The 20,000-nt window shown below is 34.6% G+C and overlaps 1 protein-coding gene across 7 annotated transcripts in view; it reads right to left on the bottom strand.

Moving 5' to 3' along the window:
* Nucleotides 1–20,000, bottom strand: part of LOC147025699 (xanthine dehydrogenase/oxidase-like) — a 359,829-nt gene that overhangs the window by 29,638 nt on the left and 310,191 nt on the right. For all 7 annotated transcript variants that reach the window (XM_085880375.1, XM_085880376.1, XM_085880374.1 and 4 more), the window contains 2 exons: nt 19,357–19,452; nt 16,390–16,518 (listed from right to left, as the gene is read on the bottom strand). In XM_085880375.1, coding sequence (XP_085736501.1) covers nt 16,390–16,518; nt 19,357–19,452 — 225 coding nt within the window. The remainder of the gene's footprint in view (nt 1–16,389; nt 16,519–19,356; nt 19,453–20,000) is intronic.

The raw sequence follows: 20,000 nt of genomic DNA, 5'->3' as shown, positions 1-20,000 counted from the left end.
CTCTTTAGTTAGAATTTCATTCATTGTTCGAATTTTCTTTATAATTAGAATTTCATCTTCAGTTAGAATTTCTTCATTAATTTCCTCATTATTAAAATGTTTCCTCTTTCCTTTGAATTCTCTCTTTAATCTGAATTTCCTCTTTAGTGAGAATTTCCTCTTTTGGAAAGAATGAATTAAGATTTGGAAAAGAGTCCGTGGAGCTTAGATTTGATGCGAGGTAGGCTAGTGGTGTTCCGATAATCTTGTAAGAATCTAGAAACCTAATACGAGTTAAAGGTTTTGTGAATATCATTTTTGTAAATGAAATATACTTTTGACTTGTGTTTGTTATGGCAGAATTATTCCCTGGTGTTTTTGAAAGTTCATTTATAAATAGATGTGTATCATAATTGGCGCTGTTGTGAAGAAGCACTGGAATAAAAGAAGGTAATTTATAATTATGATTACAACAGGAATGAGCGGGACCTCTATATTTACCAGTAAGATGACAATGATCCCTAACTTTAGACTCCTTAATTTCCCCCTCACAAATATGACAGATATTGTTCTTTCTAAATTCTAATTTTTCTTCTTCAGTTAATTTCATCGGTTCATTTGTTTCTTTCATTAATTTAGTGAGTCTTATACAATCCTTTTCTAATCGTTTTACAAACTCTTGTGAAGCTTTTTTTCCACTATAATGTTCAAGTTTGTTATACTTTTCTCCAACAGATGATTTGATATAATAACAGAAACCACAAGGAATATGTTTTTGATATTTATTTGTATATGATTCTTTTGGATTAGGAGAAGCAGTATTTATCTTTCTAAGGATACACTAAAAATCAGCGTATATCACAAATGGGTGCATGATAGATTTATTATAATCTTCAAAAGAAATCTTTTCACCAGGTTTAGGCATTGTAATTACAGCTGATTTATGATTACTACAATATTTTGAATGTTGTTCTAATCGTTCTTTTGTAGGAAATGAATTAAGACATCGCTTACAAGGATATATTTTGTTTGCTGTTCTGAATACCTGAGAAGAGATCAATCTTGATAAATTATTGATGTATGTGTAATGTGAATTCTTTCCAACACTAAAATATAAAAGATCAATGTGTGTTTCTTCATTTTTATAGTTGTTTGAAATTTTTAATATTTGAACTTTGTTTGTATCCGTTAATCCATATACATTAATAGAAAGATTATTCTTTTTCTCAAATTTAGGAATATCTGTTAGTGGCATTGGGAATTTAAAATCTTTAATGTCCAAGGTATTCTCATATTTCATATATTGTTTTACTCTTTCTGAATTACATTTTGGTGGATGAAAGTGAGCAAGAACAGACCAGAGAAAACATTTATTATCATTGTTCTTAATATTAACAACTGCCTTCTTTAGTTTTATTTCTTTTGGTAATTCAATATAAGAAGAAGCTTTAAGAGGGTTTGATTTTAGAATGTGTATATCTAAAAAGATGATTTTTTAAATATTGAATCCACTTCCTACCACTGTATTATCAACATCCTCCTCTTGTTTTGATAGTTCTTCATAAACCCCACTATTCAAAAAATCTTGAAATTATGTTATAAAATGAAGATCTGTTCTAATATAAGGAGTTTGTTCTTCATCTTGTCTTTTCATATTCATTTTCACTCCCATATAAAACTTTAAAGTTTTCATTTCTTTTAATGTCTTTTTAATAACTTTTTCAACATCAGGTTTCACTATTTCAATTGATTCAGCTATTGATGATGGTCCGGGTTCTCCAAATTGAAAAATCCTTATTTTTATATGCCCTTTAAATGCCCCATCAGTGTTTTCAATATAATAGTCTCCCTTTACTTTAAACTCATTTTTCTTGTGTTTTTGTGATTGAAGATGTTTATTATAACTTCTCTTCAAAACATCCTTTGAACAGATATCACAATGTTTTCTTTCCAACTCAAGAGGAGATATTTTATGAAATAGATTAAATGTGTGTTTGTTGGTTCGGAGGTGTTTTCTATAATGTTTATATTTGTGATTACAAACATCGCAGTATGTTGTATTCACCATATTTATATAATAAATCTTTGCTTAAACTAAAATTTTCTTGATGAAAATTTCGTTTATTTTACAGGTGAATCTGTGCTTAAAACCATTTTATCCTCCAACTTTTTCACTTAATAAATACAATGTTTCAAGACACAAAAGACAAGTTTCAATCAATCTCTTCATTTGTTAAAGATACTGAGAAATATGTCAAGGATGTAAAATTGAACAAAGATAAATATAACAACTATTGGATAAAAACAATTATGGTAAATAATATGAGTTCTTCAATTTCCTTCAGTGGAAGGGCTTTTAGTATACCTGGTAGAACATCAATTAAAGTATCTCTAACAAAAGTTTCTCCTCTCCTTCTGGTAATATATTCAAAACTAGAAAAAGCAATGAAACAAGAAAAAGTATCAAAAAACAAAAACCTTATGGATGAAGCTTTAGAAAGAAAAGATAAGACCATCTGTAATATGCAAGGAGAAATTTGTATTTTTTTCAACAACCCTAAAGATGTAAATCCTGATGAAATAAAGGATGTTAATATATCAGGTGAAATGACATTTCGTTCAATAGTAGTTAACGATCATTTTAATATTACCTTTAATATAAAAAATGTTGTCGTTGAATCTGGTAATGAAAAAAAGTATATTGATATCGATGGTAATATTATTAAATATGAGTCAATATACAACTTAAAGTATAGATGAATTTCAGTTTAAGTAAAGTTTTAATTTATAAATATGCTAGACTTTCCTGATTCTCCATATGACAAATTTGAGAATTGTCCTGCGTGTGAAAGACGGGGATTAAACACAGAGTCAAAAGCCTATAAACAATGTAGATTCTGTGATTATCTTCTAATTAATGATAATAAAAAATATAAAAAGGAAAATAATTCTTTTAGATTTACACCAAAAATGAATTACTTTACAAGATTGATTAGAGAAATGAATGTAAAGTACGAGGGTGATAACACACCTTTCCTTACAAGGGAAGAAACTGAACGTATAAGAGAAATGTTCAAAGGATTGTTGTTATATATTATTCATGGATGTAATTTTCAGGGAAATATCAACACAAGATATTGTATAAATAAAATAATGGATTATCTTGAAATTAAACCTGAACTTAGGATAAAATATAGAGTTTCTAAAAAAGCCAATAATAAATTAAATAACCTGTTTTACAAATATATAAATGAATGATTTTTTACCCATTTGGGAAAATAAGATAAAATTTAACAACCATAAAAATCTCCCAAATTCATTAAGATGTCTCATAGTTGGTTCAAGTGGATGTGGAAAAACCTGCTTACTTTTAAAGATTCTCTTCACTCCCAACTTTTTAGATTATGATAATTTAATAATTTTCACAAAGTCGAGTTTTCAACCAGAGTATCAACTACTATCACAAGGTTTTAATGCTGGTCTTCAAAAAGAAGATATAATCGGTTTATTTAAACGTCAAAAAAACCTAAATGATTATAACATTGAAGATATAATTCAACTATTTTGTGATACAAAGAGATGTAAAAAGAAATCAAATCCTATAACTTGTATTCTTCGTGATAATATGGATGATATACCATCTCCCCAAGATTTGGATAAATCAAAAAAGAACCTCGTTATCTTTGATGATTGTGTTAATGAGAGAAACCAAACAGTAATGGACAGCTACTACACAAGAGGGAGACATTCTTCTTGTAATTGTATTTATCTTAGTCAATCGTACTTTCAACTTCCTCGTCGTTCCATCAGAAACAATGCTAATACTTTTATTTTATTCAAGTTAAATTCAATAGATATCAATAATTTTTGGAGAGATAATTGTTCTACATTATGTAGTAAAAAGAAATTTGAGGATTACATGAAGCACACGACTGAAAAATATAAATATATTGTTGTGAAACAAGATGAGATATTAAGGGATATATTTTTTGTTTTATAAACAATTACATATATAAATGACAACTATTATTATAAATATTGTGGGTAAATCTGCTTCTGGAAAAAACTTTCATAAATCAAGGTTCTTGTGTAGTACAAATGAGAATATTGTAAATTTACTTAAAAAACACCCCGTGATACGCATTGTATCAACAACAACTAGAGCAATAAGAACTGGAGAAGTAAAAGGTGAAGATTATCACTATATTTCAGTGGAGGAACATATGCGATTGAGGAATGAAGGTCAAATATTTGAGGAGGTTTCTCTTGGTACAACAAAATATTCACATTGTAAGAGTGAGTTAAGGAAACTAAAATCTGGTGGTCTTGGGATATTAGAAACTAATCCAGAAGGAACGAGACAAATTATTAAACATCTGAGCGGAGTGAAGATTTTATCATTCGGTTTTGATGTTGATGAAGAAACTCAACGCAAACATATGAAAAGCAGAGATGCAAGTAGTAGTGAAGAAGAAATTACAACTCGCATTAATGTTAATAAAGAATTTGATGAAATATTTAAAGAAAAGGATTTATTTGAACACATCTACTTGAATGATGAAGAAAAGGAAAATTTCCCTGTTGATCTTTACAATTCATTAAATGATATTTTACAATAAATAAATGGATGCAAAAGAAAGAGCAAGAAGATTTAAGGAACATCAAGAGTTGGTTTCAAAAGTTGTAAAACAGCAGGAAGACATAAAGAAGAAACGCAGACAGAAACTAACGGGCGAAGAAGCATTTGAAAGAAAACAAGAGAAATTTTTTAAACCACTTTTAAAAACTTCCCAAGAAAAAATGAAAGATGTTTCCACAGTTCCCACAGTAGAATATACTCCTAAAACACTTCAAATGTCAAAAGATTTTGATCAAATGACGGAGGAAGAATTAGAGCATTTAGGAGAATTAAAGGTATATGATGATGAAGGTTTATTTCAACAACTAGAAGAGATTAATCAACCCCCTGATTATATTGTGAATGCTCTTCAAAACAATGAATATTCAGCGGATTCAAAAACCAAAGCAGGACTCATTCCAACAGAACAACCAGCAATATTTCATCTTGTTCAAGAAAAGGTATTGATATTTAATGATGAATTAAGATTCTTAGGTTCTGCTCAACCCCCTGTTAAACTAACTCCGAAATTAATGTTTCTTCTCACAAAAGATGGAAGACAAGGTTCAACTGTGAGGGATGAATCAAAGTATATTGATAAACCATTGCATATGAAAAATAATGATGATAGAGTATATATTGATCTGCTGAACACTCTAAATTATAGGGTTAGTATTTCTAGTAAAAGTAGGAAAAATGAGAAGGAGAAACACATTATTCAGGCTTTCAGTATCCTTGGTTCAGGTAGTAGTTTTCTTCCAAATGACCCATCGCAATTAGTTAATAGACTGTTTTTGTTGTTAGGTAGTAAGAAGGCTGGAAATAACAATTGTTTTAATGAAGCATCAGCCATTTTAGACCAGTTGATGAACATGAAAATAATTAATAAATCTCAATATAAAGACATTTTATCTCATATTAAATAAGATGAGAAGCACAATCCTGAGTTGTAATTTCACAACAAGCGACTACACATCTTCATTCCCATACCCACTACAACTTAACCCAACAAAAGAATATGAGGCATCTTTATTGTCCATGGAAACTTATAATACCTTATGTAATATAACTGATAAAAATGACAAGTTTAGTTATAATCCCGGAAGTGGATACAAAACAATAACGGTCTCACCCGGAGCATATGAGATTTCTCAAATATCTTCCGAAATTGCTCGTCTTATGAAAGAACAGGGTGATGAACCAAAAAATATTGTTATAGACATTCAAAAACATACTTCAAAATCAACAATTAAAGTTAAAAATAACTACAAGGTTGATTTCACAATTGATAATTCATTTAGAGAGTTATTGGGTTTCTCCTCAAAAAAGATTGAAACTCATGGGACGTTTTACAGTGATAATGTCATTCAAATATCCTCAGGAATAAATTCGGTGTTAATTCACTGTGATTTGATTGATGGTGCTTATAATGATGGAAAAAAAACAAATGCAATATTTTCATTCAGCGCATACTCAACCCCAATTGGTTATAAATTCAATATGGAACCCAAAAATTTGGTTTATCTCCCTGTGTCAGGAAAAACCATACACAGAGTAAATTTTAGGATAACTGACCAAGATAATCGTATGATTTCTTTTAATGGAGAAGTTATATCCATCAGAATTCACCTATGTGAAGTTTTCCAATAAATAAATACGATGGTTATTGTGAGGAAACACGAGTTGGGAAAATATAAAATAATTACAGGGGATGGGATGTTCCTTTCCCCATACTACAAGGGTGAAGGTATGTATCTTGGTAGGGGATACTATAAACCTACGAGACAAAGGGGTGTTGGACATCAATTTAGAGGAGATGGGATAATTGATACTCTTATGGGTATTGGTTCAACTATTCTTAAACATAAAGATCTAATTGGTTCAACTGCTTCTGCTGTGGGAAATGTAGCAGGTGCTGTAAAGAGCATAAAAGATGCCCAGAAGGAATCTCATAAATTACAAGCAAGAAAAGAAATTAAGAAAGGCAAAACTCAGTTGTCCCCCCAAGAACGACAGAAAATAATTCGAATACTTGGATCAGGGTTTCAAAAGTTTTAACATCTTTTTTCCTGAATAAATACAAGTATGGAAGCAATTGATAGTATCTATGATTTGGATGATACTATTATTTTCTCAACCTCCACTAAAAAAGAAGATTACTTCAAGGTAAATGCAATAACTGGAACAGACAGGAATACGAATGGTACAAAAAGTTTTGAAATAAATAATCAACAAACCTATTTGAATCTATCCGAAAGTTTCTTGTTGTGTAAATTTAAATTCACGAAGACTGCGACTAACACAAACGCTACACTTTTAAATGATTTCTTCTGGAAAATGTTTGATAGTGTGCGTTTGTATATTGGAACACAAGAAGTTGAAGCGGTTGATTATGTCTCTGCTGTATCTGAAATGATGAAATTTACACTCTATACATTCAGTGATAGAATGGGAAAGGGGTCTGTCGAACGTTTTATTCCTGATATGTCAACGGGAACAAACACAGACCATGGATATACTCAAAGGAAAGCAGCGTATAATGATGATACAAAAGCAGAAAATAGTTTTCCTGTGGCAGTTCCTCTTAAAGGTATATTTGGATTTTGTGATCATGATAAAGTTCTGTATGGTCTTAAAATTAGATTTCAACTACAAAGGAATGATAATGAAAATAGATTGCTTTTTGGTGTTGGTAGTGCTTTTGGTGAACAGAATCAATTTGTAATTGAGGAGATGAGTTGGTATATCAGTGAATATACTCCTAATCTTAAAACAGAAGAGATGTTGATTCGAAGACTTAACTCAAAGAAACCACTCAGTGTATCATACCTCAAAAGAAGATGTCAACACGTTAAACTCAACCAAACTACTTACACGTGGAATTTGGGTGTTCTGGAAGGAAAGCCACGATATCTGTGGATCATTTTTAAAAAGCCAGATGGTGATACTGCGACTGATAAGAATAATGCATTGAGTGATAATGCTTAGGTGAAACAACTTCGCGTTTCTCTAGATGGAACATTTTATCCACGAGATAGATTGGAAATTAATTGGGAAAAATGATTTTGCTGAAGCATACAAGTCTTCCCAAAAGGTGTGTGAAAGTAATGGAAATAAAGAACCTATTTTGGATATGACAGCATTTACAAGTTTGAATACTATCTATGCGTTTGACCTGAGCGCTCAAAAGGAAACTATAAAGTCTAATCGAGTGGATACTTCCCTATACATTGAAAGAGGAGAGAGTGAAGAAGTTGATACATATTGTTTGCTTTTGGAAGAAACAGAATTACAGATTAATACAGATAATGGTGTGATGATTAGTCTCACATAATTTTTTGTTAAATAAATGAGTGGCAAAGTACCAACTGGGGTATATGTTAATCAAATCAATCTTCATAAACTATCATCTTGTGTTCAAAATCAAAAGCCTTGTACGATTAACGTTAATACAATTCAGAGAAAAGGAGCAGTAAGAATTGATGTTTTGCTCACAAGAGAACAGGTTAAAATCTTGAATGACACTGGCTCACTTAAAATTAAAATGACAAAACCAATGTTGAAAAAATATTCAATAAGAGAGACGAGTGGAGGATTTCTCCCATTTCTAATTCCTTTATTTGCTGGTTTAAGTGCGGTTGGAGCATTGACGGGTGGTATTTCAACAGCAGTGAAAACTGCCAACGAAAGGAAGGCTCAACTCCAGGCTCAAAAAGAATTGGAAAGACATAACAAAGAGTTGGAGAAACAAATTAGTGGAAGTGGTGTAATTGTAGATTTTGCTGAAAAACTTGAAGGTCTGCCTGATAAAGCGAGATTGTTAGTTTGGAGATATGCTTTCTTCTATAGCACAAGCAGGTGTAAAATTAACGAAAAGAGGTAATGGATTATATCTTTCTAATAAATAAATGAGCATTGATGAGTGGTTTAAAGAATTTGGAAAGAATACAACATCAAATTTACAACTTGTCAAATATTGTAAGAAATTAAAAATTCATAATGTGGTTATTTGTATGAGAGATGAATTAACAAATGTGCCGAAACATACAAAGAATATTATTATGAACTTAGAAGATAATAATGGGAACGGTTCTCATTGGGTTTGTATTTTTAATAGTCAAGACAAATATTATTTTGATAGTTTTGGTCTTCCACCACCTGTTGAAGTCATAAAATTCTTACAGAATGGTGTTTATCAAACATTTCAAGTCCAAGAATTAAATTCCAAGTGTTGTGGTCAATTATGTCTATATGTGTTATTTCAACTCAACAAAAATAAAAATTTTTATGATATTATTTTTAATCTAATATAAATGACTTATGTTGGTAAAGATGGTTCTATCTTTGGTGTATCTCAAGTATAATGTAACGATTCACACGTCAACAAATATGAAACCATCAGAAACATTTACAAAATTAAAATATGAAAAAGAGATTAATGTCAGAAAACCTAAGTTCAAAGTTGGTGATATCGTAAGAATATATAGGTGGAAATCTCATTTTGAAAAAGGTTATGTTAAAAGATGGACAAACGAACCTTTTTAAGTTGTTGATGTAATAGATACGGTTCCTTGGACTTATAAGATATATGATTTGGAAGGGGAAGAGATTTTAGGTTCATTTTATTCACAGGAATTACAAAAGACAAAGACAAATTGAAATTTTTTGACTCCGCCCCTTTTTGACTCCACCCACACAAAACCCACCCACATAAACCCCACCCCACACAAGCTCCACACAAATCCCACCCCCACACAAACCCCACACAAACCCCACCACACACAAACCCCCCACAAGCTCCACACAAGCTCCACACACACAAACCCCACACAAGCTCCACCCATATTCATCATATTCACATAATTAGTGATTAGTTAATTAGTTCCCCACACACAACATGTTTATTTAATTAAAAAATTATCCACCCATCCACACAAGCTCCACCCATCCACCCATCTCTCCACCCATCCATTTATCCACACAAACCTCATCCACATTCACCCCTCCCACATAAGCCCCAGCCCGAACCCCATTTATATATGATATAAATATATATCATATATATATATATATATATATATATATATATATATATATATATATATATATATATATATATATATATATATACACAGTGGACTAGGCATAAGTCGGCAGCGTGTAACTCGTCACTTCGCCGAAGTCGGCAGCGTCAAAAAGTCCCGAATTTATCGAATGCTAAATCCCTTTGAATAAAGTCTGTAAGTCGTCATCTCTAAGTCGCACTTCGTCTAAGTCGTCAGATGTTGCCCATTCCCGCGTAATGGAAACTCAAGTAAATTACCACGCCTAACTCATCACACGGAACTTCTACCTCGTGAGAAGCCCGATTAAATGGAATCGTGATGCTCTCTCATTGGTGTACACTGCCAGTGATAGCGCAGTTATAACTGCGCTGTGTTCAGCTCAGTCAGCGTGCCGTCCCACATGCATCTGAAGAGTTAGACAGGCTGCGCAATGCAGTCTCTGGGGAAGGAGTAAAGGATCGATCGAGCTTAGTGTTGAAGTCCGATCATGGTTTTATATTATCTTGTTTTGTACATCACCACACTCACTTTCACATAGGTATTGAGTGGTAGTCATCACGATGACTGTGTGTCATATAATTTGTCGATGGTATACGAGTTTTCATTCCATTTGAAAACTCATTCTACATTCATTCCAATGAATTAATTCTAACAGCCATTCATTCCACATTTGTCGATGGTCATACACCATCACCGACGGTATATTAGTAGGGCAACTTAGTATAACAGTTGTGCATTTTGTGAGGAAAGCACCAAATTTGGCAGACTCGTAGCCTATCATATTATGAACAGATTTGGATATTGGGCCATCTCAAATTCAGCCGCTGATGGCTGTGGCAGCTATTTTCCACTGCCATCAAAAATTTTGAGATGGCCCAATATCGAAATCTGTTCATAATATGATAGGCTACTAGTGTGCCAAATTTGGTGCTTTCCTCACAAAATGCACAATTGTGATGCTATATTTAGCTAACTTGCCCCACTATACGAGTTGTCTTACAGTTGTTCATTATCTTTACTTTTGATAAAGTGATTCATGAATTCCATCTTTGCTTGATCACTTTCCAACTCACCAATGAACCCCGACCTCTGCCCCGAGGATTGTGTTTTCTTTTTGGTACAATAGCCGGCTTAGAGATTGTTGTGTCCTCTCACATGTACGTGTCCAGGCTACGCGCGACTTCATCCTTCACCCCACAGTCATCATGAATGTTCGCATACGCGCAAGTCATCACATGTCGAAGTCGTCACTTTTTTCTCGGTCCCAATGGTGACGACTTACGCCTACTGTATATATGCACATATATTCTGATATATATATATATATATATATATATATATATATATATATATATATATATATATATATATATATATATATATATATATATATATATATATATCTTCTTCTTCTTCTTTCGGCTGCTCCCATTAGGGGTCGCCACAGCGGATCATCCGTATGATCCGCATAGTGATTTGGCACATGTTTTACGCCGGATGCCCTTCCTGACGCAACCCTGGTCGCCTCTTACGACACAGGGATATGGTACACCTATTTTAACCGGGGTATACACCGGCCCAGTATACTGGTACTCATTTCGCCGACCTCGGAAGGATGACAGGCTGAGTCAACCCCCTGGTGTATTAATTCAGTGGCCCAACGGGGCTTGAACTCAGGACCTTTTGGATCCCAAGCCGCTGCCCTAACCACTGCGCCAACACCAGGCTTGTGTATGTATATATATATATATATATATATATATATATATATATATATATATATATATATATATATATATATATGTGCTGATATTTTATATATATGCTGATATTATATATATATATATATATATATATATATATATATATATATATATATATATATATATATGTGCTGATATTTTATATATATGCTGATATTATATATATATATATATATATATATATATATGCTGATATTTTATATATATGCTGATATTATATATATATATATATATATATATATATATATATTTATATATATATATATATATATATATATATATATATATATATATATATATATATGTGCTGATATTTTATATATATGCTGATATTATATATATATATATATGCTGATATTTTATATATATGCTGATATTTTATATATATGCTGATATTTTATTGTAATTTTAATATTAAAACATTTTTTTCACAGATTTGCAGTACCCATTTCAAACTAAATAATTCGCAATGACTGTAAAAAAGTGGAAGTATCTTGACAACTATATTCGATTTGGATTTGTTTCCCTCCCAAAGGGTGACACAGAGGTACCCCAGTGCGTAATATGCCACAAGACTCGAAGCAATGATGGCGTGCGGCCCACACGCTTGGAACGCCACTTGAAGACAATGCATCCTGCTCCAGCTGCCAAACCCAAGGCATTCTTTGAAACAAAATGGCAGTCCTTGAAGCAAAGCTAAGATGGACAGCAGTGGAGCATTTCGGCAACAGACTTCAAAGGTTGTTGAGGCTTCCTATGAGATCGCCATGTTGATTGCAAAGAGCAAAAAGAGCCATAACATCGGAGAGACTCTCATAAAACCAAGTGTACTGTGTGCAGCAGAGCTCGTTCTGGGGAAGGATGGTACAAACAAGCTTTCCTAAATCTCTCCAGTAAACGATACCGTCAAGGGAAGGATCGATGAAATGTTTCAAGACATCAAAGATCAAGTTCTCGACCAAGTAAGAGCTTCTCCTGTATTTGCCATCCAGTTGGACGAAACGAATGATGTTGCTCAGTGTTCTCAGATCCTGATGTATTGCTCGTTTCGTGTCAGGCAATAGTGTAAAAGAGGAAATGTTCTTCTGCCATCCCATGGAAGGTTATACAACAGCAACAGATATTTTTCAAGTAGTATCAAACTTCTTCCAGGAAAAACAACTTTTGTTGGACTTGCTGGTCGGGGTGTGTACTGATGGAGCTCCGGCCATGTTTAGTTAGCAATCTGGTTTCATAACAAGAGTGAAAGAAAAATGTCCATCTGGTATCAGTATGCACTGCATCCTTCATCGTGAAGCCTTAGCATCCAGAACTCTACCTGCTGAAATGAAGGATGTCATGAACCTGGCTATCAAGGTAGTCAACTTCATCAAACCTGGAGCCTCAAACAGTCGCCTCTTCAAACAGCTGTGTGTGGATATGGATTCTGAACATCAAGCATGGCTTTTCCACACAAATGTACGATGGCTTTCGAAGGGAAACGTGCTTGGACGGCTTGATGAACTACGACAAAAAGTGGCAACATTTCTAGATTTGCAGCAGAAAGCAGATCTCCATGACAAGTTCGAGTCTGAAGGATTTTTGCTTTCTGTAGCTTACCTGGTGGACATCTTTGAAGTGCTGAATGCCATCAACCTCAAACCCCAAGGGAAAAACATCAACATAACCATGCACCATGACGTCATTCGAGCCTTCATGGCCAAACTCGACCTCTAGAAATGTCGAATTCAGGATGGAAATACAGATAGTTTTGTTAACTTGGATTCTGCTCTCATTCACAGTTACCTTGATTCTGAGTTAAAGAAACAAATAATCATTACTCATCTGACTGAATTGAAAGCAGAATTCATCAGATACTTTCCTGATATAGATGAGAATCGCAAAGCCTGGAAATTCATTGGGAACCCATTTCAATGTGAAGTAACTGATATTTTAGACGAAGTGCAAGAGGAGTTTAAAATTCAACTCCTCGGCTGAAGAAGACTTCAAAAACACTGGATCTAGAGACGTTCTGGGTCACGTCCCTTCCTGTTTACCCTTTAATCTCACATCAAGCTCTTCACATTCTGACAATGTTTGGATCAACGTATCTTTGTGAAGCTGCATTTTCCACGCTCGTTGCTGTCAAGCCCAAGTACAGAAACAAGCTGAATGTTGAAGGGGATTTGTGCTGTGCTCTCTCTTGCATTCGACCACGCATTCAACATCTAGTAGCAAAGAAGCAATGTCAAGTATCTCATTGAATGTCATCTCATTAAATATGTTTTGTATATGAGTGTGGCTTATACAGAATTCTTTGTTCAATAAAAAAGACTAAAAACACAATTTTTTTTGTTTTTCCTTTTAATTCAGGAGTAATTTTTAATCATCTGGTTGAAGATGTGTGGGGGGGGGGGGCATGGAGGCAAGGACCAACTACAAGAGGGGGTGTGGTGGTAAAAATGTTAAGCACCACTGCTTTCGTGCTTTTGAGAAATAATTTAATAAATATATATGCTGAGAAAGCTAGTAAAGAGCAGAATACACAAATTTTTTTTGATTTAATCGTAAATCACCTTGTAAAACTTTATCTATCCGGTGACCATCTTAACCAGCAAGGCAAAACATGACTCTCTCTCCTATCTCCCTCCCTCCCCCCCAACCACACCCATTCCCAGGGCTGTAAACAAACTCCAAAACAAACCAAAACCCCTCTATGTCGTAAATTTGAAGTCCACAAAGTTTGGTATATATATATATATATATATATATATATATATATATATATATATATATATATATATATATATACATACATATATATATATATATATATATATATATATATACATATATATATATATATATATATATATATATATATATATATACATATATATACATACATATATATATATATCTATATATATATATATATATATATACATATATATATATATATATATATATATATATATATATATATATATACACACACACACACACACACACACACACACACACACACACACACACACACACACACACACACACACACACACACACACACACACACACACTCAATATTCTACGTTAGACGAGGTAAAATTTGTGAAAATGTGGATATTTAAAGTGCTGAAGGCAAATGGTGTTAATTTATGGCATACAAGCTATTTAGGGGTATTGAGGGGTACTGAACTCAAATCTGATGTATGCCCAGGTCAAAAATGGCCGATAATGCCTTAAAATTGAGAATTATACAAAGATGTTCACATCAAATATTCCATTACAGCATATTATTTTGGATTATATTATTATTATTTGGATTATATTATATTGGAGATATTATATTTATAACGCAGGGTTTTCAAGTTGGCCATGTGATTCTTTTTATTTACTCAAAAGCAGAACAAAAGGGCCTAAAAATACATAATATTAATAACACAGTTCCGAAATAATTACAGGACTTGTTTGAGGCAGACTGACTAATTCTGGAGTAGTAGTAGGCAGAGAGACTACTTAATGCTGTCAGCACAACTGCTTGTCCGAGCCATGTAGGCTCTTGTAGAAATAATGAATACAAAATGACAAAATGAAATAACCTCTCGAAAACTACCTCTAAAATACGAATAATAGTCAGCATAGTGCTTAACCTGACGGCTGCAATACGTAATCACTATAAAAGGAATCTAAGTAAGTGCATGATCTCAAAGCACGTGTTCTCGAATCATGCGAACATGCGACACAAAACTATGGAAAATACTCAAAAATATGTGAAAACACTAAAGAAACCAAAGCTACGAAAGCAAAAGACACTAATCAAAATATGTATGGCCATTATAAGCGATAATAACCACAACTTACCGAGTAAACAGCCCCAAAGCACGGGCCAATATAACAATTGCTCCTGAAACGTTTTATCAATGTAGCGGCTTGGTAACCGCGCGACGTAACGGCTTAGCAACCAGGACCTGGACGGTCCACAGGGAGCCCACCTGTGGGGTTGTGAGCCCTCACATATTATTATTATTATATATTATATTATTAGTATTTGGATTATATTATATTGGATATATCTGCAATGAGAAAAAAAACTGCAAACTGAGTAAATTATTCCTGGACACATAGGATCAACCTGCTTGTGGATCTTATCTGGTCGACGAATTATTAATCTTCAATCAGTTTCTTCACTATCCCTGTGTCGTAAGAGGCGACCAGGGTTGTGTCAGGAAGGGCATCCAGCGTAAAACATGTGCCAAATCACGATGCGGATCATATGGATGATCCGCTGTGGCGACCCCGAACGGGAGCAGCCGAAGGAAGAAGAAGAAGAATCAGTTTCTTCACATTTTATATCAAAACTTAATATGGCATTGGATTCCCCAGATATGAAAACCTACAAAAGCACATTTCATTCAAGTTTCTACCTTGTTTAGTCAAAAAGATATGAACATAAATACATTTCAGCCCGTCGTGGTCGGCCAGCTTGGATTTCTCAATTTTAAGGCATTATCGGCCATTTTTGACCTGGGCATACATCAGATTTGAGTTCAGCACCCCTCAATACCCCGAAATAGCTTGTATGCCATAAATTAACACCATTTGCCTTCGGGATTAAGATTTTTGGAAAATTGACCCAGTCTATGTCGTCTTAAGTCTTCGGCTCGCAACAACGTTGAGAGCTGAAGTCTTCCTCCTGTGCACAAGAATGTCTTTTGAATTATTCAATAAACACCTTGTATTTGAATTATTGATTCCTGTGACTAAAATTGGTCCGACACGACGAATGTCATTCTCCGACTTGTGATTTCTGTACAAATTCTTCCACAGGCCCTTCGTTAATGCAAAAGCAAAAGTTATCTTTCACATATTTAATATTAATAATTCATTGTCAAATATTCAGCATTCCTGATATTAAACCATGATACAACATTTTGTTACATTCGTTTTACCTTATCATAGCATAACAATTGTATAAAAGTACCATGAGGGCCATGCCATAGAGGTCAGTGCTGAACGAGGCAGCTGTTGCTGAGGCATTGGGAACAGAATTCGAACACGTGTCAGCAATCCTGATACGACTCACAGGCAACCCAAGACAGCGCCCAGCGACCTGAGTAGTTGGATAAGGAAAGGATGAAAGGAATCCTGGTTATCCACTAGCTCGCTAGTTGTATTGTTATAATGCAGACCTGCAATCGACTTAGGTAAAAAAAACATCCACGTATTCTAAGCTTTGGGGTTGACCTTAGGAAGTAAACAAGGTGCACCTGATATCTGATGCTCCAGTGGTGGCAAGACTCCACCACAAGAGTAGTTCCTCAGTAAAACGTGATGCACATTGCATTCAAGTCTACCATTGCTTTTGATTATTCGTCTCGCCCCGAAGAAGATGAGAGTCTATTGCAATGGCTGTGTGTGTGCGTGTGTGTGTGTGTGTGTGTGTGTGTGTGTGCGTGTGCGTGTGCGTGTGCGTGTGCGTGTGTGACGTCTGCATCTATATATTTTCGTGTAAAAAAAAAGTTTTTCTCTGCAAACGCTTGTCTGATTGAAACAAAACTTTAAACATAGGAGGGACTCCCCATGGAGAATATGTTATTGTTAACGCTGAAGTCATGGGTCACATGGCGTAGCAGCAATATTGAATTACAGGAAGAAAAATTTGGCCATCATTTTGTCCGAAACTACTCAACGAAAAAAATTGAAACTTGGCATATGTCATCAACTACCCATGGGGTATATAGGGTGATCACAATGACGTCATCAGTGAAGTGGTATTCCAGCCATAATTGGTTGAAATGTTTTTCTGAAAAAATATGAAACTTCTAATATGTGATCTATGACAGGATGTGAGCAAATTTAAATTATTACGTTCATAACCCATGCCAAGAAATTATGTGACATAATAGCTGGAACTCTTTCCTCAAATCATCGATGATACAAGTATATGGGCCATAACAGCAGTGTGTTCAGTTAACGAGGGGATTTTTTTGTTCAGAATGAACGCGAAAGGTGAGACAATGCACTCTACGAGTGTCATTCCATAAATTTTTTGTTTCACTTTCTTCAACTTGGTACTGTTAATGGGGGTACAACTTGTCCAGGGTTTGGCAAGGGTTTAAAAATAAAAAACGGATGCAACACTTGCAGTTTTATCAAAAGAGACTTTGAGAAATTGCACATGGTGAATCATTAATTAAACAAGAAGACGTCATGCAGAGCACGAAACTTACAAAATCCATAAAACAAATTTGACCTCAAAAATAATTGGTGGTTGAGTTCAATGATCAAATATGCAGCAACTCTTCAAATTTCAAGTGAATCGGATGGAAATTGACAAATTTAGAATTTAGCCTATGTTGACCTTTTGGTGACATGGACCTACAAAATAATTGGTGGTTGAATTCAGTGACCTGCAATATATATCTTCTTCAAATTTCAAGTCATTCGGATGAAAATTGAGGCATTTAAAAACACCACCTTAGTTGTTGACCTTGGGACAATGTTGATCTTTTGGTCGATGTTGACTACAAAAACGATTCAGGTTTAATTCAGTCATCAAATATGCAACTCCTCTTCAAATTTCAAGTCAATCAGATGAAATTTGATAATTTTATAAATTCGGACGATGTTGTCCTTTTGGCCTATGTTGACCTCAAAAATAATTGGTGGTTGAATTCAGTGACCTGATATGCAAATCCTCTTCAAATTTCAAGACAATGTGATTAAAATAGAGTAGATTGGAAATATCCCCTTAGTTGTTGACCTTGGGCCTATGTTGACCTTTTGGTCCATGTTTACCTCAAAAAGAATTGGCTGGTTGAACTTATCGCCATGATATATAAACCCTCTTTCAATTTCAAGTCAATCGAATGAAAATTGAGGAATTTAGAATCACCTCCTTCGTTGTCGACTCTGGGCCCATGTTTTCCTTTTCGTCCATGTTGACCTCAAAAATAATTGGCTGGTTGAATTCAGTGACCTGAAATATAAATCTTCAAATTTCAAGGCAATCAGATGAAAAATGAGGATTTTAGAAACCTCACCTAAGTTGTTGACCTTTGGCCTATGTTGACATTTTGGTCGATATTGACCTCTAAAGTAATTGCGACTTGAATTCAGTGAACAGAATTATAAATCCTCTTCAAATTTCAAGTCAATCGGATGAAAATTGAGGATTTCAGAAATGCCAACTTCGTTGTTGACCTTTGGCCTATGTTTACCTTTTGGTCCATGTTGACCTCAAAAATAATTGGCTACTTGAATTCAGTGACCTGAAATATAAACCCTCTTCAAATTTCAAGTCAATCAGATGAAATTTGAGGATTTTAGAAAACTCACCGAAGTTGTTGACCTTTGGCCTATGTTGACCCTTTGACCTCAAAAACAAAAGGCTTCTTTATTATGACAAACTATACCATGTGGTGAAGTTTAATGAAGATCGATTGAAAATTGTGACCTATAGGCGACAAACAGGTAGACAAACAGACAAACAAGCCGGGAGGCGACATGGGTGGTCGCTATATAATTCCCTACCAGTCTTAAAGTTTTTGACGGATCGGGCTGAAAATTTTTGACAAAGAGGTTGATTATAGTGCGCATAAAAGCGCGGAAGCCGATTTTTGATTTTCGAAAAAAATAAATATTTTTCGGATTTTTTCAAAAAATTCAAAGTCCCATTGCTGGGCAACGGTGGTGTCCTTCGCAACGGTGCTCAAAAGCATACGACGAGATCCTGGTGTGAACCTACCAGTCAAGTTTCATCAGAATGGGTTGACTCCTCTGGCCTCCAGAGCTGTCCATTACATACATACAGACAGACGGAAAACCTGAGAATAACGGTAGTCTCGCGACCACCCAACAGAGAAACAGACAGACATAATAACAAAAGCTAAAAACCAATATACTTGAAAAATCTTCGATTTTGCAAGTAAAAATTAGCACCATTTACCTGAATCATCTTGGTATGGAGTCCTTGTCCCATTTCTATTCCTCCATGGGCCAAAAGGACTGATCCATCAGTGTAAATGTGAACAAGAGCACCACCCTAAATTTAACACAAAAAGTACAATGATTCCTTAAGATGAGGAATACCCAGTCTGGGATTCAGCCGATAAGTCGAGAGAGGTGCACTTTTTAACGTGCTTAACAGTAGAATGGAAATGAGGGTTCCACACCACCATTCCCATTTTGTCCCTCCCTTACTCCCACACTGAAACCACATTTCCCATTTTCTCCTTTCCTTGCCCCCACACTGAAACCACATTACCCATTTTCTCCTTGCCTTACCCCCACACTGAAACCACATTTCCCATTTTCTCCTTTCCTTGCCCCCACACTGAAACCACATTACCCATTTTCTCCTTGCATTACCCCCACACTGAAACCACATTACCCATTTTCTCCTTGCCTTACCCCCCCCCACTGAAACCACATTACCCATTTTCTCCTTGCCTTACCCCCACTGAAACCACATTACCCATTTTCTCCTTGCCTTACCCCCCACTGAAACCACATTACCCATTTTCTCCTTGCCTTACCCCCCACTGAAACCACATTACCCATTTTCTCCTTGCCTTACCCCCCCCACTGAAA

This window comes from Eptatretus burgeri, chromosome 5, assembly GCF_056783735.1.
Source record: "Eptatretus burgeri isolate ZD-2024b chromosome 5, Ebu_testis_v1, whole genome shotgun sequence".
NCBI lineage: Eukaryota > Metazoa > Chordata > Myxini > Myxiniformes > Myxinidae > Eptatretus > Eptatretus burgeri.
This window is presented reverse-complemented; position numbering and strand designations above follow the sequence as displayed.